Raw genomic sequence first — 24,310 nt, 5'->3', positions numbered from 1 at the left:
TGTGCATTTGTAAAACTTAAATTGAAACTGCTAAAAATACATGTTAATTAAACTTGCTAGTTTTCCCCTACAAGCAATTCTCAAATGCGCTGGCAATTCACCTGTGAGTGGTGTTCTGATATGAGATTTTCAGCCTTTCTCTTCAGATAAAATCCATCAGCCTGATGCATCTCAACACTGCAAATTTTTCCTTCCAAGAGTTTGGTGGATTCTTCATTCCTCTGTTTCACCTTGTTACATTCAGCACATCAAGGGTCCTGCTTGGACTATCAGGCCATTGCTAAACCCCCCCAGAGGAAATCCTAACAACTGCTCAAACCTATTACAGGCGGCACGCAATTAAATTAACAATGATGATAACAGAAAATCAGAAAAATCTAATGAGTGTTTCTGATATGTCTTTGAAAATCATTCCCATACATACCTCTGTACTAGCAAAAAAATGCACCCAAGACCAAAATGGAGCGTTTAAAACTTCCCCCACAATTCCAAGGATAGCAGTAACTGACGCTTGTTCAGTTATGTACATTCAAATTAGCAGATCGAAAGCTTCTGCAGCAAAGTTCAAAAGAATCTGCAATACAGCTCACTGAGTCGCTGGCCTATATTTATAATATTCCTTCAAAAGCTCCAGAGATGGGGAGGCAGCTTTGAAACGGTCAGTGGGATGATTCCAATAACCATACAGAGCTTAGCTTCATATCATTTCTAGGAAAAGGTTGGAAAAACTGAAACAGGACACTCATCAATTAATCAGAACTTAATTTATATCAGCCAGGATGGCTTTAAGAGCTCAAATCTCACTGACAAAAATACCTGCTGACATCACAAGCTTTGGTGAAACTGCTGACCCTATGATACTCTGATTACATGCTACCACTGGACAAGTTGCCAGAGCACATTTTAACAGCCCCAGTAATGAATTGTTAATGGAGAATAACAGGTGGGAATATTTCCAATATTATCCAGTAAGTCAGTTCTTGGTACAGTCGTATTTATATTTTTGTCTTTATCAGTGACTTAGAAAAAATACAGATCATTAGCAATAAAAGTACAGGTGATGCAATGACTGGTGCAATGACATTGGCCAAATGTCATTGGTGAAAGTGGGTAGATTTAGATTGGATATAAGGAAGAAATTTTTTACGATGAAGATGGTGAGACATTGGAATAGGTTGCCCAGAGAAGCTGTGGATGCCCCCTCCCTGGAAGTGTTCAAGGTCAGGTTGGATGGGGCTCTGAGCAACCTGATCTAGTGGAAGATGTCCCTGCCCACAGCAGGGGGGTTGGACTAGGTGATCTTTAATGGTCCCTTCCAACCCAAACCATTCTGTGATTCTATGACATACAAGAAAAGGTATCAATGAAATCTCAGGTATTTGTTAAGACAGGATCATCTCAACATGCTTCATCACAGCCTGATGCAAGATGAAGCATCTGGGAAACATGAATGGAGGTTGCACAACATAGGACTGTTCCTTGAAAAGCAGCGAGACTGAAGCAAGCCCGTGAGTCCTGACACAAACCACCTGAGGACAGGCTCCAAGACCAACGTAGTGAGCAGAAGACCTAACAAAACCAACAGATAAATCAATCCCTGAAAAGGGTAGCATTGTCTGTTCATCCATAAGGTTATTATGGAACAATGCATCTAAATTTAGTCTACGTTTCTAAAAATAATGTTAAAAACCAGGAAGTGTTCAAAATAAAGTCATGCAATGGTTCAGAAGCTGGTCAACCTGATCTGAATTAAGAAAATAATGAAACAGAAGCCATTCATGGTTTGCCAAGGTGACAGTCACAGTCATATCGGTATGCTGGGAAAAGTTCTTATCCAAAAGTTTGCATAGACTTCTGCAAGCATTACTGTTTTTGTCACAAGATGACAATACTGGTCACTCTGGTCCTAAAAATTTACTGTTCCATCATAGCTTTTTGAGGAATTTTTCAAACTCACAATGAAAAAATAGATTTCTCCTGTGAGGTCACCCTTGCGCAGGCCTACAGTCACTGGTGGACGACCACATCCCCTGCAGAAGGGGTGGTGAAGAGCTTTCAGAGAGATGAGGACAGGAGGAGTATCCTGGGAGCAGGCTCACAGCATCCTACAACAGGTCCCCTGGCCAGCCTTGGGTGAAAACGAAGGATCAATAAGTGCCAGCATTTCACCATGGAGAAACAAGTCTCCCAGTGAGGTGCAGATGTCTGAGCACCACCATGAGGCGCAGGTGTCCCTTTTCTTCAGAGAGGAGAAACCATAGCGTGAGGAGCTGCTGTTCTCAACTACATGCCTAATATACAAATAAACTCTAAAATTCGAGGTTACCCAGTCCAGATTTTTACGCCATTTCCAAACAAGTACTGCCACCAAACACAACTCAGCTCAGCCTTCCCAGCCAGGAGCAATTTTCTGCAAAATATCTATGTTCTATGACCATCCTATGACTTCTGCTGTGGAACATCCCTAGTCCGGACCACTGAATTTGCTGTGCCAAAAAGAGTATGAAACCTGTCTCCACCCTGCTGTAATTGAAGACCAACTTCTGACAGAACCCAGGAGCTGTTCCAGTTGTCCCACCATATTTTACTGCATTTTTTTGCAGAGAACCACACCCTTTCTTAGGAACTGCTGGACAGGTCAGACCAAGGCCTCACATAGCTTAACATTTTAGGGACATGGTGTAGTGGGCATGGTGTGTTGGGTTGACGGTTGGACACGATGATCTTAGAGGTCTTTTCCAACCTGTATGATTCTATGATTCTATGATTCTATGATTCTGTCTGACGATAGTGAGCAAAAAAAGTCTTTGTAGAAGGCACACAAGAAAGAAGGGCACATGGAAAGGTATCATTCTCCATCTTATCTCTTCACCACTGCCAGCTTACAGATTTCCAACTATCCTTATAAATAGAATAAGCTCAACAAGAACATCCACATTTGTTACACATTCCAGGAAACTGGACACAAATAGACAAAAAGAAATAAATGTTTCCATTGTACAAGGACTCCTTTATGGCTTCCATACAAAGTTTTTCAACATCTACCTCATTTAGCCCTTTCCAAAAATTTCTCTGAGAAGGGATCAAGGGGAAAGGTTAGAAAGGAAGAAGAAATGTCATAACCTCTCCTTCTGCTTGTCATACACATCTATCTGAGACGCTCTATGCCATTCTATGGCGTAGCTCCAAGAAAAAGTTCTCTGAGCTTGGTAGAGGTTAGAAACACTATTCAAACACAGGATACCATTACAAAAATATAGAAAGCAGAGCAGACATCCTTATGCCACTGTAGAAATCCCCCATCTCAAAAAAGACATAGTAGGGCCAGAAGAGGTTCAGACCAGGGCAACATGGATGGTCAAAGATCTGAAATGGCATCACCTTTCCCTCATAAAAGGAAAAATGTTCCACCAACAGTGAATATTATGAACAAGTTATTGGATCTTAGCAACAAGTGATATGAAGTCATACTGTCCTAAGGAAGCAAAATGCTGTCTTTTAAATCCTTTGGGGTGGATTTCTCCTCTTTACAGGGTAGAACTTGAAGAATCAGTAGCACTGGAAGATGTTAGATTTTTCACACGCTGGGTAACCCCAGACTGAGCTCCCACAAACAGTTTCTGACAGATAGCTTCACAGCACATGGACATATCTGGGATGGGCTTCAGATAAGGAGGGCACCTGAAGGACAAAGAAACTGATCTTGGGCTGGCTCCAGCATACCCTCATTAATGAGAAATAACTTATTCTTTGGTTTGAGTTATAAAACGTCATAAAGCTGAGATTTCTCAGCAACAACGGACAATTCAATGCCCAAAGTCTCATGTAATCTTCCCAGCATGTCGTGCTCTAAATTAATACCCAGGTGTCAGCTCACACAGAGAAGGGACTAGGGAATGGGGCCATGTGCATCTGGATATGCATTGCTTATCATCTTTCCACCTGGAATGGACACCTCATGAGGAGTTAGGTGACCACGTCATTTTCTGACCTTTGCTATGTCCGATCTGTGTCTTCATATGCCTAAATACCTTGAAAAAAATCCACCCCAACATAGCAGGAAAGAGGAAGGTTCTGCCAGCAATGCTGCCCATACAGAGCTAACGGAACGCCAGGGCTGTAGGATCTTGAGCAGACATGGGCCAGGAGACTAACACATCCCAAAAGCAGGGACCACCGCAGAGTCGCCGAGGGATGAGTTATTCCCCACCCCTGCCTGTACACGTAAGGAAAACAAGTGTTGTTACAGTGCGCTTCAGTTTGGCAAACAAATGCTGGTGATCTCATACAGAGCTGCAGATCACCATTCTCCAACAAAAAGGTATTCCACGTAATATGGGGTAACTGTTTTGGGCCTCGTTATGACTGATAATGAACGAATTCCTTTGACTTGAAGTTGGTGGTTGCTTAGTGACCATGAATCATGACCTGATTATATTCAGCGTAAGAAAAGGGAAGACAGCCCCAACCAGTCTTACATTCATGTAACATTTAAGGCTAATTTCTCAGTATTGGACTAATGTTATATTATTCCTCCAGATCTACTTGCATGTAGGGAGACAACATATGAATGAAAATCAGGAGTTTTTAAAAAATTAGCAAACAAAGAAAAGTTATAAAACCACGATTATGAAATAAAGCAACTATGGTTAAATGCCTATTTGGACAAGAGTGGCAAAATGAAGACATCAATTGGTACTGCAGAATATATTTATTCTGTAATTATGGAAAATAATTGAAATCAATATGAAGTTACAATAGACTCAAAATCAATAAGGGGAGCTAAAAACAATAAAGAAAAACAAGTGATTTGTAGGATGCAGGAAACTTCAAGAAAAACTTTTGGGTTGTTTTGTAGATGCAGAATTATATTCTAAAAGAAGCAGGAAGAGGCATTTGTGTCATCATGATGACAAAGCAGAGAGAGCTACTAATTAGATGAAACAAAAACTTTAAAACTTGCAGGCTAAGAAAACTTACCAAAAAGATGGATCATGAAAATTATTGAGCAGCTGGCACGAGATCCAATTGATAAAAAAACGATGTGCAATTAACACCACCGTCAATATTTTAATGAAAAGCAGGTAATGTGGTGCACATCTGATTTTATTGAGCGGAATTACACATTTGACTGATAAATGTTGATGTGGATTTAAGACTGGAACACCAATGGGACAAGCAAATGGACATGCCAGGAGGTTGGCAGTGGCACTCCAGAGAGGCCCCGAGGTTCAGACACCATCATGTTTGCATTGTTTCCCATTGACCCGCTCCTGGTGTTCCTGCTCAACACGCAACCTTTCTCCACTGCAATCTCCAGAGGCTGTGCTGGGAACTAGACACAGGGCTCAGGACCACCTTGGAGTGAGCTCTCCCTTTACAGCCCCTGCAAACCAACTCAAGGTTGCTACAGTAGGTGACCTAGGTATTTCCCCAAGGCATAACCAGTAAATGCACTTAACTGAGAACATCTCCAAATCTGCCTGGAGCGGTCGGAGACAAGGCTCTGCAGCCATACCCTAGGAGACCCTCCTCCTGCTTAGGAAGAGCGTTAGGGCTGCCCTCGCTGCTCCACAGAAACCATTCCCATACAGGCAACAGCAGAGGCTGCACCGACCAACAAGCACTGGGATATGCCACAGAGGGTCTGTGGTGGCATCGACAAGTCCTCAGTATCCAACTTCTCAGGTCCAACCAAGAAAATAAAGCGCAGCAGTTGCCATTCATGGCATTCTCTGTCTGCAGATCCATAAAACATGAGAATAAGGAAAAAAACAGAAATGATGGAACAGGCCAATTCGACAGTCTCCACAAACGTTTTCTACTTGTAAGAACATGTTCTCCCTCCCCACATTTGCAGCTTTCCACTCTGACCTTCTTCGACCCCACACAGTGGCTGTGATGAAATAAGCAGCTCTCAGTCTCTGCACCGACTGAAGGGATGGAGACCTGTGCACAGGGAACCACAGCGAAGCCTGCAGGAGAAGTCCTGCAGCCCAGTGGGTTGTAAACAGCTGTCACTGACCACCCAGCGTCCACACTGGGCATCTTACTTCAAACTGTGTTGGCCCTGGCTGATTGCCTGTCAGCAGATGGAGCACATCAGGTGTTTTTCTGGAACACAGTTTCTGGGTTATTTTCACCCGAAAGAAATTCAGTTCACACCCTCCAGGCTTGCTTTACATTGTAAGACAAAGCACAGCAAGTGGGGACAGCTAGCTCCACCTCAGAAGCACGCTCCAGATCCAGACGGAAACACTGATGAATGTTCTAAGAGCCTGCAGGTACAGCACATGCTAAGGGTTGTCCTGCAGAACGGAGCGAAAGCTACTGCTAACCATCCTTCCTCCCACAGCCTTACCACAGCAGGTCCTCTCTGAGTATTTCTGATGGTGGGGGCCACCAATCCTTGTCTCACAGCCAGACAAGTGCAGCCTAATATTCGGAACTCAAGAAGAAGATTTCTCCAAGAGCTATCACTTACAATGCTGCCTTATGCTGCCCTTTCCTACCAGATTCTCAGTTTCAGTATTTCTTCAACCATTCTGATAGAACTATCAGAGAAAAGGCCGGACCAACTGCCCCTTCCTCATCCCAAGTAATGCGTCTGCTTTCCTCCGGTCAGACACTCACACTTCTCAGTTCTTAATGAACTTCAAAAAACAATTTCTGCTTGCTTGGGAAGTTCATCTGCCAGTTCGCTTGACCCCAGGTGGATACCATCTGGACCCGCTGCTTTGCGTGTGATTAGTTTGCAACTGTTACCTGACCTATTTTATATAAACAGCCGTACCTAAAACATGAACAATTCATTCTACCTGGCATGTTTTCATGCCCTTTTTCCTTATACTTTTTCAATAAAAGTAATTGAGTCAGTCAATCACAGATTCAGATTCAATCATAGAAGAATTTAGGCTGGAAGGGACCTTTGGAGGTCATCTAGTCCAAAACCCCTCTCACAGCAAAGACAGTCGCTTTCCTCTTGAATTAATAGGGTAGCTTTCTCGCGAGCACTGTTCACTGACGTAGTTATAAGGAATTTTCAGGCTTTCCCCCAAGTCCTTTCTGACTCTTATATCTTCCTATAAATTCTCAGCAGCTGTTTATAACTACCAGCGACAGCTAGCTGAGAAGTGATGAAGAATGTCTTGGGGCCCAGGTTTCTAGATTCACAGCCACTTCCAAGAACCAAGCCCAATATTTGCTGGCTGTTCAAAACTCCACAAGTCTTTTTTCAGCTGCTGACCTGATGACTCTGTACCTTCTGTGGAAGCACACACGCTGAGAATTAACTCTTCGCACTGGTTCCTCCATTGCTCTAGAGAGCTCTGGACCAATAAACTTCTCAGAATAATTCAAGAAAACTCAGTAAGTGTTGATTTTATATCTGACCTAAACCTCAGTTTTGCATGGCACATAATATATCGCACGATAATATCTACCCCACAGAAGGACAGAAGAGATGCCACAAGGAAAAAGCTGACCAGAAAATCCAAAAATATTCCTCCATAAAGAAGCAAGTACAACCAGAATGGCTGCTACTTCACTTCTTTTACTTATAGGAGCTTCACCGTGGGGCAGCTCCATAACCATTATCACTGCTAAGACAGAGGTTGTCTCCTCCTTGCACCAAGCCCAGTTAATAGCCTTGGCAGGAGAGAATCTCTAGTATGAAATGGCCTCAAGGATGCAAAGAGAGAGAAAAAGGATTTTACAGAACAGCTTTTCAGAGCTACTCCAGCCTAACGGTTTGGCTAATTCTTTAGCTTGGCAATATCAGCAGTCATAAGCAAACACTGGACTGAATAAACAAACTGGATACTGATGGCCCCAGGAGGAAAGCAGATCTGTCCTGCCTCTCCCAAGACCCAAAACTGGATGCAAGCTGCAGCTTCCACCGGCCACTGCAGGCAGCACCAGGAAACTACCCGTTAACACACCCACACTAATATAGCCCTGGACTCTACAGCAAGATTGAAAAGGGAGAAAAGGGGGGTAGAAGAAAGGTCAAACTCACCAACATCGGACTCTTTGTGGGTTTTGATGATTTCAGCCAATTCAAAATTTCCTGCAATGATGGCCACCTGAAAAGAGAGGGAGGGAAGACAGTTGAGCGGCTCTGAACAGCACCGATCCTGTGCTTGCTTGCACGGATTACGCCATATGGACTAGTAACAGCTGCTTTCCGTGGGGACGCAGAGCCAACAATTGTTCTGCCTCAGCTCACCCAGTCAGTAACCCCAAGGTGAAAACACGCTCTCGGTACCACGGGGGGAGCGTATGTCGATGGCTTGTGCAGCGAGAGGGTGGCGAATGCTCGGAGATAACCATTCCCCTCTCCTCAGAGTCTGGTGGTGGTATGCCTAACACCAGCTAGGAATTAATCTTAGGTCTTGCAGGTACTGACAAGATGTTCTCCAGCCTGAAGCTTTTCAGTGAATCCTAGTTAGCTGATGAAAGGCGACTTACCAGCAACCGAGCTCCCTGCATGTCTCACCTGAACCGTCCATAGAACTAACTCGTGCTCGCTCTAGGCTGTGCTGGCCAAGGAACCACTTCCACTCAGAAAGCTGCAGCAGCAGCTTACCCCAGTAAAGCCACGGCGTTTTAGACCAACATTAAATATTGCTTTGCCCACCACCCCTCCCATGGTTTCTCTCCACAGGAAGAATCGTAGAGAACTCCAAGGAACAAGGAAAGCGGGGAAGCAGAACATGGGTCTGCCAGCAAAACACACAGACCAAACTGGTCTGTCTTACTTCAGGAACTGCTTCTACAGGTGCTCACATCCTGGGGAACTGCAGAGCAGCAGCAGTCTATATGACGGTAGGTTAACGCGCATAGGAGGAGAGAGACTGAAGTACTGCTCTCCTGAAGCAAGACTTCAACCAATAGACTAGCAACATCACTTGAACTCTTTGTTGATTTCTTACATATTTGGGGAAAAAACCCAAAACGGCACCGCATCACAGCTAGTAAGGCAGAACAATCCAATATTTTCAGAACAAGGTCCAAAAGTATTCTTTTAACATGTGAAAGAACCGCAGTGAGATGGGTAGGAGTACACAAAATCCATCACTGGTCCTCAAGAAAATAAACTGGAAGAACTGCTCTGGACTGAACTGCTGAGTCCTGCGTTCGATGCCCCCGTGAACCGCAGCCAGCTCTGCCCTTCTCACCCCTCCCAGCACACCCAGTCACTGCTGAGCCTCTTAGGACGGTGCCCTCACTCAGCAGCACCTACAGCTGATTTGGGAATGAGAAGCAGCTAGACCAAGTTGATTCTGGGTGAAAACAAAGTGCTGCTGCTCAGAGCATGAAAATGTGTGTAAGAACAGGCTGAGATACAGCTGCTGGTTTTGCCTGTCCATGCTGGGACCACCACCCCCTCACCCTCCTTTTTCTTTTAAGTTAGGGTTGGTATTTGAGACGAACGTATTTGATCAGGCAGGTAGCAGAAACCAAACCCTCCCAGACACTGACGAAGTCAAGAGCAATACTGGCAGCTCCAGCTGTTAAACGTTTCCCTGCCCTCCTACAAGAACAGCTTTTAGAAATACGAGATTCATTTGCATTTTACCACTAACTTGTGACGAAGGGATATATTTAACTTGGTGACTCAGTATAGCATGCACACCTCTCTACTATGATCCTTTATCAGCAGAAATAGTCTTACTATCCTCAGTTCAACAATGTTTATGTGAATTTTTTTTGTTTTCCGAGGCCCAGAATTTGTGCTCCACCTCCTCAGCCAGAGCTGGGAGCGATCAGTGATGGCTGAAAGAAACGAAACCTTCCTTCTGCATTCGGGAAATTAGGCCACGATAGCAGAGAAAATCGAGTAAGAATCTCTGTTTTTTCCCCGAGTTGCTTCAAATTGCAATCTTTCTCTGTCTTTCCTTATATATACACATACATCTATAAGGTCTGGTCTCCCAAAGATCACAGTCTTTCAGCAGGCAAAGAAAGCTTTTGTACAGCAGGGCAAATGACCTGAATTTGGGGAAATATAAAAGCAAAAATAACCAAACTGACAAAGACTGGAAAGGAGAATTTAGGAAAAGTATTTGAATTCAAAAGTTCCTCAAACGAACAATTAACGTATGGTTCACTGTCTCTGTGAAAAATCCAAATTCAAAGTACAAATTACGAGTCTCATTAGATGTATGTCTCAGGAATAATTCCTAAAATGTACGGTGAATGCATGTGCTGCACCAGGAGCAGCTTCTGCCATTGCACGTACCCCAGGCGTCTCTCCTGGTCTGGCTGCAGGAGGTGGAGGTCTCCCACCGCTGCGCCCACCACCCCGCGGGAGGTCTCACTGCCAGGACAGCTAACGCTGCAGGCAACAGAAGCTCCCTCTCTCCCTGCCTTGCAAGTGTTATGACTTCCAGGAAAGGCGAGAAGAAACATGCTGGATAAAAAGTCTGTTAAGAATACAATCTCACATAAATCCCTAGGTAGGGAGAAGAGCCCTGCTGGTTACATTTTTCAATCCAACTTGAAAAAAGCAAAGGAGATGAAAGGATTTCACGTATTGCATTGTCACCTCAGCTGGTGCTTCCTGGCACACCAGCTTCCCCAGCTATGAAATCAATGACGGCATTCCTGTGCCCGCCTGCCTGCTCCTGCCCCAGCATCACTTTGCTGCATGCAATCGTGCTGATGAAACCATTTAAGAGACTGCACAATAGACCATATCAGTGAACTCCTCCAAGTTAAAAGCAATAGCTTTTTGGGGACAGGTAGACAAGGAAAGGAGGTCTCAAGGATGGAAACTCCAGAAAATGGATTTTTTTTTTTTTAAGTATTTCACAGCTAGCAATTTTAGTGCTTGTACACCAAAGTGGGAGGAATTGGTGACTATCAGAAAAAACAGTCTGACTTCCTCACAGAAGATAAATGATCTAATTTCAAGCAATAAGCCAGATGTCCCACATAGAAATGCTGTCTTAACATCATAGCCAGGCTACTTATCCTGGTGATGTCACAGAGATAGCAGACATTGTGCAAAGAGCATTTACCATTGTGTTTTGCCCTGATGCTATGAATGTAGGCTCTGTCCTTGCGCACGCCACAGGCTGAACAACAAAAATCCACGTTCAGGCTGCACAAAACATACAACCATATTATGGCTCTGGCACAGGGTTATTTTCTGAAATGCTGTAACACCTTGAGTCATTCCACAGCATGATGTCAAAGTGACAATGCTTTTTAATCTAACAGCAATTTGCCTATTTTTATCTTTTTAGGCAAACTCAGTAATTTCTAAAAGAAAGAAGAAGGAGGGACATCTGAACAGGCTGTGCAGCATGTAATGTCAGTGTGCTTATAAGGTCTTAAAAGTTAACAGCAGAAATCAGAAAGATCATTTAAATATTCCTGGTAAGAGTCATAGCTCTGAGATCTAATCCAGGTTCTGTAGATAACAGTACTGTGCAAACATCCAGGAAAAAAAAAAAAAAAGCCCACTACACTGCATGAAACCATGAGAAGATCCCCCAGCCGCTCCTACGCTCTTGGCGACACAGGCTGGCGCAGAGCTCGGGTAACAACTGATGAGGATTCACCATGAATGCAGCAACAGCGCGCCAAGGTGCAATAGCACGGAGGGGCCACCTGCAAACCGCTGCTGCACATCACATCAGTGGAAACAGTATCATGTCAGCTATCCACTAATCCAGCCCTCAAACCACACAGGATGGGTGTCCAGTCTCTACAGAAGAGAAACCAAAGAAACTCATCTCCACGTTGTCAAGGCCATTGGCACAGCTGGCCGGGACTGCTGCCCCCTCGCTCCACCTAGCACAGGTTTCTCAGAGGTGTGCAATCACTGGTTTGCCACCAAACATAAATCAGGGATGCACAGAGATTTGTTAAACAACTTTAAACCATGGCACTTAACTGGTTTTTCATCCTGGGCTTGATTTTACAATAATATTTAATTTTTATTGTTCTGAATTGTCACCGTATATTTATATTAAAGGATCTCTTATCTCCTTGCACTGAGTTGTGACGTATGATGGAGAGCAAAGATCGATCTCGGATGGATGTATTTTGCTATGGGAAGACATTGTGTTTTTCAGCTCCAAAAGGTATCTCAAAGCGGTAGAGCGCTCAGACAAGGAAGAGGAGCTTCTTATGTTACATGAAAAACTGATCCACTGAGAGCAGGAGCACAGAGGAGGCACCTCCAGGCTCCCGGCAGATGGGAAATGAGCCCTGCAGACCAAACCCCGTGGCCCCTCTGCGCCTGCTATCGCCAGCCCGTGTCCTCCACACACTGCAGACGTGGATCTGCAGAGGCCCAGGGCAGGGAAACCACCCCCAGGAGAGACCGCAGCTTGCCCCAGCACCGGGCAGGCAGCCCTCTCCGGCAGGGGTAACAAACCCTGCAGCTGCCTGCGCTCGACAGCGAGTCCCAGCCAGCATGCCCGCTCAAACCGTTCGACGGGACACGACAGGAGCTCCAGTTTTTCTGAGGAAGGAAGAACCACAGCAGAGAGGGATATGAAATATATTTTGATGATCCTGCTGCCATGGCCAGGATCTCAGTGGTTCTGTAGATGTCTCAGGTAGGAATATCTCCAGGGACAAGAGTGCTGGCCAACCTGCAACACGGTATTTTACAAGGGAAATGTGAAGAATAGCTATCCTGAAGATTAAAAAAAATGGAGCCACTCTCCTGGTGCAATGACAGTACGACAGTGGGTAGAGTCACCTTGAACTTGTGCTCACAAGCATGGACGCTGCTAGGTCCAAGGTGGATTTCCTCCATTATCTGCTCTTCAGTCCCTAAAAATATCCACGGTAAAGCACCATTCCCCTGTGATGAGGAAAGGACAGGCCCTATGGCATGCAAAGCTCACACACAGGCTGCCACCACTGGAGGTACCACCTTGTAAAGGTCTCAAACAGAAGGAGATTGGGGAATTGGGAGACAGAAGAGTAGTAAAACATATCAGCTAGCCATGAGTCACAGACTCCTAGCCATATGCACCTGAGTTGAGGGAAGCATCCAGTTGACATAAAAGCTGATAAGGATCTCCACAAAGTGAGAAGAAAAAGGAGAGAAGGAGGCAAAGAGATCAGGTTCAGTGGCAGGAGTTTACGTTTTTGATGATATTTTCAAAAGGGAGTTACCTGGATAAAGGTCAGAAGATCATTGAGTAGATGCCAGAGTGACTCTGAAAATGCTGGTATTTTCACACCTGAAAAAGTACAAGCTCCCACCTGCTGGGACCTCTAGCTTGAGAAGTGAAAGACTCTTTCTGAATCAAATAAACCTCCATGTTGCTTGCTCCGAATTAAAGCACACCATGCTCTCAGAGGTATTTCTCCGTTGCAGACTGCAACAACTAGAGAAGTCCAGAACTTCACCGTTATCATCCTACGTGTGCAAAAGGCATCAGGAGCAGTGATGGCTGTGGGGTGCAAAGGAGCAGAGCCATGAGGGAGGCAGGTGAGATGCAGCAGCAATGGCTCTAGGAGATGATGGGGCAAGAAGGAAGCAATCATCAGCAGTGCTGCTGGGTAAGGTAGGGTGCAGGCAGCCAATTTAGTGTCATAACACATTCAAGCTATTCACCTCTCCTCAGACCCCGAGAAGCATCTGTAAACACACCAGACTATTGTCAACTATTTTTGTATCACTTTACCCAAGACTTCTCCAATTATTGAGGCTCTCCATTGTCGATAGTTTTCTACCTCTCCATTATCCCAGGTAACAGAGAGCAGAATTATTCTTTTTAATCATCACACTTTATTTAAACAGGTAGCACTGCTGTATGTCTGGACTTTTTTCAGAGTTGTCTACCTTTACTTGGCCAGGCAGACTTCAAGCATGTTCTATATTTGTTCTAGATTTCCAGAAATCTGGCAGTCCTACTAGGTCAATCCTACTGCTCACATATGGCAGCTCCATCTGGGCTGCCATATGAGCAGAAACTCTAGATACGTTCACAGCAATGTGCGCTGCCATTATATCGCACAGATGCTGCTAGTCTGATGCTTTCAGGGGGTGCCACTGGGGTCAGTCACTGTATGACTATGCTGTAGACGCAACACTTCCTGGAAGCAATAGACAGACCTCCTGTGCGAGAACTACACAGTCGATCTGGGACAAATGCATCTCAAATGCTCTCTGTGCCTGCAAACCAGCCATGCAATGTGTATGCAGTAGATCCAATACTTCCTGGAAACACCCAACTTGCAGTCCATGGTCTATACAGCAAATGAGTATTTATTTTTTCCTATGGACCACACACCGAGCCCTTGATTTAGAAGAGGCACTTTAGCCAGGCAGCTAGACTAACATTCTGCCACTAAGCCTACAAGGAGTTTCTGCGAATGGTCTGCATCAGACCATGGGTACTTGTAAACATATGTGAGAAACAAAAAATGTCCAAAGCTGCAACCATGCAGTTCTAGGCTAAGAGAGACAGAGAACTCCGTATTTTCAGATGAGGCACATGGAGCTACTGGAAAAACAAGATGATTCTCCTAATGAGATACATCACAAAATGATGAGAGGCAGATGATGCACAGTAAGTATTCAGTCAACACCAAGTTGGGCGGGAGTGTTGATCTGCTGGAGGGCAGGAAGGCTCTGCAGAGGGACCTGGACAGGCTGGATCGATGGGCCGAGGCCAATGTATGAGGTTCAACCAGGCCAAGTGCCGGGTCCTGCACTTCGGCCACAACAACCCCAGACAACGCTGCAGGCTTGGGGAAGAGTGGCTGGAAAGTGCCCGGAGGAAAAGGACCTGGGGGTGCTGGTCGACAGCGGCTGAACATGAGCCGGCAGTGTGCCCAGGTGGCCAAGAAGGCCAATGGCATCCTGGCCTCTATCAGAACTAGTGTGGCCAGCAGGAGCAGGGAGGTGGTCATGCCCCTGTACTGGGCACTGGTGAGGCCGCATCTCGAATACTGTGTTCAGTTTTGGGCCCCTCACTACAAGAAGGACATGGAGGTGCTGGAGCATGTCCAGAGAAGGGCAACAAAGCTGGTGAAGGGTCTGGAGCACAAGTCTGATGGGGAGCGGCTGAGGGAACTGGGGTTGTTTAGTCTGGAGAAGAGGAGGCTGAGGGGAGACCTCATCGCGCTCTACAACTACCTGAAAGGAGGTTGTAGTGAGGTGGGGATTGGTCTCTTCTCCCAAGGAACAAGAGAGAGGACGAGAGGAAACGCCTCAAGTTGCGCCAGGGGAGGTTTAGACTGGACATTAGGAGAAATTTCTTTACTGAAAGAGTGGTCAGGCCTTGGAACAGGCTGCCCAGGGAAGTGGTGGAGTCACCAACCCTGGAAGTATTTAAAAGAGGTGTAGATGCGGCGCTTAGGGACATGGTGTAGTGGGCATGGTAGTGTTGGGTTGACGGTTGGACTCAATGATCTTAGAGGTCTTTTCCAACCTTAATGATTCTATGATTCTATGCTGTGATCTCCTCCATCAAAGGGAGCAGGATGTTCTGAACTCTGAATGCTTCTGGGAAGCAGAAACAAACCTTAAGAAGGCACCTTGGAGCCATTATGCTCAGGAAGCCTTTGAACTGGAGGAGAAGAAATGTGACCTCCAGACTCCGAGGAGTGAATCTCACCTCTATCAGGACTGATGTTTCCAGCAGGGCTGATAACCATTAGTATAGGCTATAAGGAGAACAGTGGTGTGTTATCCAAGAAGTATGAGCACCACCAGCAGCCTTGGCATGCGGGTGTTACCTCCCCTACACCCTGCTATGACCCTGCACGCCATGGCAGTGGTGTGCTAGGCAGCCATGCAGGCTGACAAGTGCGATGTCCTGGAGGTCACAATTTCCATGAATTTGTTGTGCTGTGGAAAGGCTCTGGAAATGAGCTTCAGCTTCCTGCAAAGACCAAAGGTGGGTTGGTGGCATCTCCTGAAAGTTCAGAAAAAAATTCTGCAATGGAAGAATGACAGATTTGGCCAGAGCCATGATGGCATCTGCATAGAAACCTCCCAGTGCCACAAAGCATGCCTTAAAAAAATCAAGTCATGGTTACTTGTCACTGGCGGTTGAATGCAAGCTCCATGGGTTGTCAGTGCCTGGGAAAAGAGTACCTCAGACACAGGAGAGAGGGGAGACATATCAGTGAGTGTATTTCTTGTCTGCCTTGTTCAGATGGAGTCATGATGGATGGTGCTATCTAGAGCAGGCAGAACAGGATAGAAAGGACAGGCTGGTCTTCTTGGGGAAGAGTTGGTCAGTCTGGTCTCTGGTCCAGCCAGCACTGAAGGATGCTCTCGAGAGACTAGACAGTGTGTAGATCTGAGTCCAGAACAGTCCTTACCACCAGAATTAGGGATGGGTCTGACAGACCTCCCGAGAGCTACCGAACTCAGCCTGAAGGATGGGGAAATGCAGGATCTCCTGTGCAAAGCAGAGACTTTTGTGCAACATCTGTAACTGGAGTGCGACTGCTGCGAGTCTGGAAAGATTTCAAGTCAGCAACATCATCTGGATAATCAAAGCTGAGATGGCATCTGAGTCAGAATTAGATCAGTCTCACACTGAAGACTGGAGGAGGAGTGGGAGGGAGCCAGGAGGCCAGAAACCTGATCAATTTTTACAAGACAAACTTCAAATGAAAAGAGAGAGAAAACAAATCAAATAAAATGAGGATAAGAAGAAAGCCTTGAGAGCGTAGGTAAATAAAAAAAAAAATAGAATCATCAGGCAAATGGAAGCTGCTCCTTGGGAAGCAGACTGCCCTGTTCCTGGAGCAATGCACAGAGGCGGCACGTGGGAGAGGGGACGTGTGTCCCATGCAGGGCGGCAGGGCTGGGGTACTTGTCATTTGGCACATGCACTCTGTGAGCATACCCACGCTCGACCTCTCAGAAAAAAACAACTTCCAGCCCGTTACACAATGACAGAAAATCATTCATGGCCAGATAATCTTCTCAAAGTCTGCAATCTTTTACTCCAGCAATGGGAAGCCCAGAGTTCAACTATATTATGACTGATAAGAGAAGTTAAATAAACCAGTAATCTACCAGGAGAAAACATTTTAAATCTACCACAGAGAAGAAAGGGCACAGGTCTGTCCTTGGTCCATCACGGACACAGATGGTACAACTGTAGACAGCAATACAGAAGAGGCAAGAAGGCAGGTGCTTAGTAGGAACAGGGGAATGCATCCTTCCCAAATGAGAGGGCGTATGGAGCGGAAATCTCCCCGCTATAATAAAGGAAGATGTCAGGCAGCATTTGCTCAACATAATTAATATTCAAATAGGCAAATCCTGGTAAGTTACAGAAAGTCTTGAAAAAATGAGTAGAGGAACTTCCCATACCCATTAAAATATTGGGTCTTAGAAAATTAGAGAAATTCCACGGAACAGGAGGACCATCAGTGCTTTTAAACACTTAAAATTATCAAAAGCATTGACCTCAGAAACCAAGGGCCGAGCTGCCCGGCATCAGTCCGAAAATGAACATTTCCCCCACCACTGGCTGCTGTGTCGCCGCTGGCACCGGCGCCTGCCCCTGCCGAGGCCGCCGGCAGCTCAGCGGCACAGTCAGCCTCTCCAGGCTCGTTCTTCTGGCACTGGGGCTTGTGCGATGCCAGCCGCTCACGCTGAAGGGACTTCTGTGCGTGTCTCAGCTTCACCTGAGCACACCAAACTATCTCCTAAAATAAGAAAAGTTTTATTCTACCCAAGAAAGGGCTAAATTCTAGATTACAGAGTGGAAACACTGCTAGGAAAAAAGCATGTGTTCCCATTTCCCTCATTTCATTAAAAAAAAAAGTGCCATTTTAACTTTGTTAAAACTGAACTCCTCTTTTTCTCCCTTTCCTGTTTTCCTCTAATTTCTTTCCTTGTTTTTTTTCTACCAAGAAGCCAGAACTTGTCTTCATATTTTCAGTTATGGTTATTCACACCTTTTCCCTTCTCTTTGCTTCACAATTCCTTTTTTTGCCCATATCTGGGTTTATATTCCTATTTTTTTCATTCATTACTGCACCTTTTTCTCATCTGATTAGCTTTCTTGCTGTTCGAAACATTTTGAAAAGTATCACAATATTTCATAAGTAATTATCTATACTCACAATATCTAGTTTGGTTTGTAAAATCTTCACAGAGGCCACGTATGGTACATTAAGAACACGGATGCATATCTAGCATTTAGAATGCTTTTCTGAATTATTTTCGCCTGCATACCTTATGCCAGTTTTGACACCCTAGACTCTTGTGGTGGGTTGACCCTGGCTGGACACCAGGTGCCCACCAAAGCCGCTCTATCACTCCCCTCCTCGGCTGGACAAGGGAGAGAAAATATAAAAAAAGGCTCATGGGTTGAGATAAGGAGAGATCACTCACTGGTTACGGTCACGGGCAAAACAGACTCGACTTGGGGAAATTAGTCTAGTTTATTACCGATCAAATCAGAGTAGGATAATGAGAAATAAACCTAAATCTTAAAAACACCTTCCCCCCCACCCCTCCCTTCTTCCTGCGCTCAACTTCACTCCTAATTTTCTCTACCTTCTCCTCCCCAAGCAGTGCAGGGGGACGGGGAATGGGGGTTGCGGTCAGTTCATCACGCATTGTCTCTGTCGCTCCTTCCTCTTCAGGGGGAGGACTCCTCACACTCCTCCCCTGCCCCAGCGTGGGGTCCCTCCCATGGGAGACAGTCTTCCATGAACTTCTCCAATGTGGGTCCTTCCTATGGGCTGCAGTTCTTCATGAACTGCTCCAGCCTGGGTCCCTTCCACGGGGTGCAGCCCTGCAGGAACAGACTGCTCCAGCGTGGGTCCACCACGGGGTCACAAGTCCTGCCAGCAAACCTGCTCCAGCGTGAGCTCCTCTCCACGGGTCCACAGGTCCTGCCAGGAGCCTCCTCCAGCGCGGGCTCTCCACAGGGTCACAGCCTCCTTCGGACGCATCCAGCGTGGGGTCCTCCATGGGCTGCAGGTGGGTATCTGCTCCACCGTGGACCTCCACAGGCTGCAGGGGGACAGCCTTCCTCACCATGGTCTTCACCACGGGGCTGCAGGGGAATCTCTGCTCTGGTGCCTGGAGCACCTCCTGCCCCTCCTTTTCCACCGACCTTGGTGTCTGTTTCTCTCACATATTCTCACTCCTCTCTCCGGCTGCGGTTGCACAGTTTTTTTTCCTCTTCTTAAATATGTCATCACAGAGGCGCTACCACCATTGCTGATGGGCTTGGCCTTGGCCAGCGGCGGGTCTGTCTTGTGGCCAGCTGGCATTGGCTCTATCGGACGTAGGGGAAGCTTCCAGCAGCTTCTCACAGAAGCCATCGCTGTAGCCCCCCTGCTACAAAACCTTGCCACACACACCCCATACAACTCTAATTAGATTTTATTCTTGTTTTACTGAAAATTTCCCTAGTTTTGGGAAAGTAAATCTTGTTAAAAGAAAAAAGCATAATACATAAAGTTTGATTGACAAGTTTATGAGTCTGGCTGACAGAAGCAATGATGTTTGAAATCAGAAAGAGGAAATCCAGTAAGGTCTAGTACAAACTGTTACACTTGGAATGGAGAAATCAAGTGCATAAATGTAAGGTAGAGAATAAATGGCTAGGCATCATAAAGCAGAAAACAATGTGTGGTAGCAGCGGTAACCCCAAACTAAACATCAGTCAAGAAAATGGTGACATTGCATAAAGACAAATTTAATTCTAGGAGGTATTAACAAGGTGGAGAGGACCCATCTGGACTGATATGTCCAGTTTTGGGACAGTTCTTTAAGAAGGAGATAAACAAATTGAAAGCAGCAAGTTGGAAAAGACACTTGGAAATCTTGACTACTGAGGAAAGACTGACAAAAGTGCGTTTGCTCACCTTAAATCTTAAAAGAGTATTAGAAAAAGGTTGGTGATCAATTATTCCACCAGTTCACTGTTGGAAGGACAAAGAAATATGCTTACTTTGCAAAAAAAAAATTGATTAAAACCTAAGAACAAACTTCTGATTTTCTCAACACAGAACACCACCGAGAAAAATCTACTTTGACTGAATGTAGGGTTTCCTTCGCTGATAGTTTTGAAGCAGATTTGACAAACATTTCCAGATTGCCTACTCAGAGTAGCTAGAAAAAGTGGTATCCTGACCTCCATTCAAGACATTTGTGCCCAGAAATGTACAATACAACACATTTACCTTTTTCCATGACTGTATATCTAGATTGGGTCCAGGAAATATATATGTGTGTGTGTGTGTGTGTGTGTGTATAATTTGTTATATATAATTTATCTTGCTCAAAATTTATTTGTTAACATAGAGGTATCATCAAGGAGGACATCACTCAACAGTATTGCTCAGGTTCTTGGTCCAAACCTATTGTGTGCTAGCAATGACCACCTCGCCTAAGGTATCGACGCTGAGGGTAAAACTAAAGGTGCACCAAGTCTGGTGAGGTAACAGACAGGTCGCTGCTGCAGCGGAACCTGAGCCCCACAGCAGCCAGGCTGCGAGCGAGGGCACAGCACGCCGCTGCAGGAGGTGAAACAGCCTCAGAAAGCAGGGACACAAAGCAGGGAAAAACTTCAGCATAAACTCTCAGAATAATAACTGTAGCCATAAAGACTAACTGAAAGTATCAATTAGAAATATGCACGAATTCAGTGATGACCTGTATGCCGCAGTAGCGGGACCTGTGCGTGGGGTCATTCCCAGAGCCGAGGTCAAGAAGAACATAGGAACAGAGGAAGATTCACATGGTGGACACCAAAGCAATCCAGCAGCTGTAAAAGCCTGTAAAATGTGAATGTTAGAGGAGATCAAACTATTCTACTTCTCAATGAAGACGAGCTGATCACTGTGCATAGGTACTAAGGTATGGGGAAGAAGTCCAACTGCAAGGTTTTCCAATTATTGCAACACACACAACAGCTAAGAACAGGATGATTAAATTAGGCAGACTAGTACTGAGGTAAAAGATGACTTCTAGCAGCGAGGGTAATTAAACAGCTTACGAAGACAGGTGGCAGACTCCACCGCGCATGTGCGAGGGCACAGACCTGGCAGCCCCGCTGAGCCCGTGGAGCTGTGTGTCCCAGCCCCGGGACAGGGGGGACGGGTTTGCCTGCACCCCGCATTGGTATTTCCAGCCCTGAATCAAGACCGAGTTTGCACTCCAGAAGGATAATGAATTTTTATTTTCAGAAGGAAGAGGAGGAGGTCGCTTTACCTATAATTCCCAATAGGCCTAAAGAGACATGACAATTAAAAAATGAGAGAAGTCACCCATACACAAGCAAGGCTTGTTATATATTTGGCACATCAGAAAAGCTGAGTACTGCAGAGACAACACCTCTTCTGTATCTGGAGAGGCAAGCAAGGTGGTGGGAACAGTCCCTGAGCACCCCAAAAGGTGCTGAGCCCAGCTCAGCTCCACAGTCAAACCTGGAGGTGCCACTCTCACCTGTGGAAAACGTCATCACTCTAAAAGCAGCAAATAGACATTGCAATCGCTAATAGTTTATTTTCGTTGCAAACTACACTTTTAAAATCTGGATTATGAGCAAGCTTTTATTTAATATGAAGTATAAGAAAGGTTAGAAGCAGCTGGGTTACTATGTTACCTGATCATTAAGGACAATAAAGAGCCTAAGCACAGATAATAGATTTCTCAGAGGTCCCAAACTTTAATCAATTGTAATGTTAAAAGTTAACAAACATACTTTCAAATGCTAAAAAAAAATGTTTTCCCACTCAGATAGCAAATGCAGTAAATTTGAGGAAGATGTGCTGCATTTTTAATACATAACAGGTTGAATAACCACTCCAAGTGCCAACAGGAACTCCACACCTCCATAAATTATTTTAATTTCTACTATAGCAGAGCTAGGAAGCAAAATCAGTAGGCTCTGCACACTCTTACAAAAACCCACAACCCTTACAATCCAAATGTTTGACAAGAGGGAACAGATGGAGGAGGACAAGGTTACTGTTGTAGTGAAGACAAGAAAAATATGGAGCTTATTAATAAAAATAATGCTATAGACATTCTCACACCAGCTAAAATTTTTGGCATTAGTTAGGACTAAGTCTTTAAAACACGTCAAGCAGCAGATGTTGTTTCTGTGTTTTACACATGTTGAGGAACAATGGCAGCTAGCTACCAAGAATTTACAGCTAACTAAACTGTAAAATATTGACTAGCTTTATCATTTCCTTCCAAGTATTCTTAACAATGAACACTTATAATCTACGTAAGTAAAATTAAATTTATTAATTTCTATGATATCACAAGATATGATGTCATTAATAAGTTAGAAAGCCAAACACTGTCAGCTAAAATTTAATTTTAATTTGAAAAATCACAGTTAACTGAATTCATTCTTTAACAAAATCACTCCATTTGAGAATATTCTGTTGCCTGGGCAACATGACTGCAAATTGCAGAGTTCAGATCATGATGTCTATTTTAAAGCAACAAGATACACATCTTTGAAGAAAATACATCTAACAACCTGTTTGTATTGTACCAAAAAGCTGAATCAAATGGTATGTTAAGATAACATCAAAGTGTAGATCTTTAAGGATTTATGGAGGACAATTCAAAGTGTTGTAAGGCCCAATTATACGTGTGACATGCAAAAGAGGTTGAGAAAGGTCAAGGAGCAAAATGGGATACACCAAGCAAGGTGCGCAAAGAACAGCGGGGTGGCAGGAAAGCGTGTTACAATGCGCTCTCAGCAAGAGCCGATCGGGCGCACCAGCATGTCGGTGGGGCAGGAAAGCTTTAGAACCACGAACGCCGGAGGGTTTGCTGTCTTTTTGCTTGAGCTTTTTACTCCACAGTTCGCTGCGATCATGCAGCAAATACCACCAAATCAGCAGATCACTTGGGCCTCATAAAACTGACACACAGTATTTGGGGCATTATCTGCCTTTGCGCCTGGTTCTGCAATCAATTTATGAATCGCGTTTACTTTTCGACAAAGCGCCAGAGATCTGCAGACCACGAGCTGAGCCACGCTGCCAAAAACCTGCTAGGAGCAATCTCAGGCGTTAGTGGTGAACTCTGATCATCCGTGACGGTTCTCAGATGCCTGGAAAAGAAGACACAACCGGCTTTATACGCGCGGCGCAAGGAGAGGAACATTGCACTATAGACCAGGCAACTTAATTTTATTGTCCAGAAAAATGCTGGGGAAAGCAGATAGTTTGTAAACAGAGATGACCGACAACAGCAATTTGTGAAGAGCAAACCAAATTTAAGGGATCCAAGTTACTTCTAGGAGAGGGTAGCAGGTCAGGCTTTGTGAAGAGCAAAGAAACTAAAAATATGATATAGCTGTCTTCTGCAAAAATTTTGACAGCCTTATGTGACGTTCTCAGAAACAACAGAAATTAAATCTAGCTGAAACTCCTGCCAAGTGATGAAAAACTGATCCGAAAACTAATTCATGACTAACTGTCAGACTCAAAATGTATGCTAAATGGATTTCACAGGACCCTACCTCAGGTTCAGTAGTATTCAATTTTTTTGTTAGCAGCCTGGATGATGGAGTAGAGAATATGCTTATTAAATTCCTAGATGAGACCAAGCTGGAAGAAGATGCAAAGTCATTAGAGGATTAGAACTGAAATGATTGTCGGAAACTCAAGAAATAGGCGGGGAGGGGTGGGGGGAAGATTTAGTCAATAGAGACAAATGTAATGACAGTTTATGTACAGGGATTACAGAAGATGGAGCCAGCCTCTTCTCCGAGGTGTACAAAGAACAAGAGTCAACGGGCACAAGGTGCAAGGGGGGAAATTTTATCTGGGCATAACGAAAAGGCTCTTCACCAGGAGAATGGCCGAGTACAGGAACAAGCCCCAAGGCGGGAGTGCTCCAGGCGTGGGGGCTTTCCAAGCCTGGCCAGTAAAGGCCCCGAGCACCCTCAGCAGCGTGGGGCTGGCCCGTCTGAGCAGGAGGGCTGGAGGAGGGACATCCTCGGGTCTCCCCGGTCCGGATGGCTCAGCGAGTCTGCGACACCAGGCACAAACACAAGCTAGGAGACAGCAGGCAGCAGTCCTGCTGAAGAAGATCTGAGGACTGCAGGATCACAAGCTGAAAATGAGTCAACAAAATCACGCTGTGGCAGAAAGCATACCAGGATTTACAATTAGCAGCCTCACCTCTAACACATGTGATGTAACCCCTCTGCTCTGTACAGAACAGGTTGGATTTCAGCTGGCGAAGGCTGCTTTTAGGAACAGAGTGAAATAAAAGATATGGGGAAAATCCAGAGTAAATCAATACTAATGATCGGATTATGCTTTCAAGGTCTCTGCAGGAAAGCCTGTGTGCTCTGGGATATTCAGCCCA

General features: G+C 45.1%; 1 protein-coding gene across 1 annotated transcript in view; it reads right to left on the bottom strand.

Moving 5' to 3' along the window:
- SHANK3 (SH3 and multiple ankyrin repeat domains 3) overlaps positions 1 to 24,310 on the bottom strand; it is a 373,777-nt gene that overhangs the window by 256,252 nt on the left and 93,215 nt on the right. Inside the window, exon 10 of the mRNA XM_075140908.1 lies at positions 8,018 to 8,084. Coding sequence (XP_074997009.1) covers positions 8,018 to 8,084 — 67 coding nt within the window. The remainder of the gene's footprint in view (positions 1 to 8,017; positions 8,085 to 24,310) is intronic.

Source organism: Calonectris borealis, chromosome 1 (assembly GCF_964195595.1).
Source record: "Calonectris borealis chromosome 1, bCalBor7.hap1.2, whole genome shotgun sequence".
Lineage (NCBI taxonomy): Eukaryota > Metazoa > Chordata > Aves > Procellariiformes > Procellariidae > Calonectris > Calonectris borealis.
This window is presented reverse-complemented; position numbering and strand designations above follow the sequence as displayed.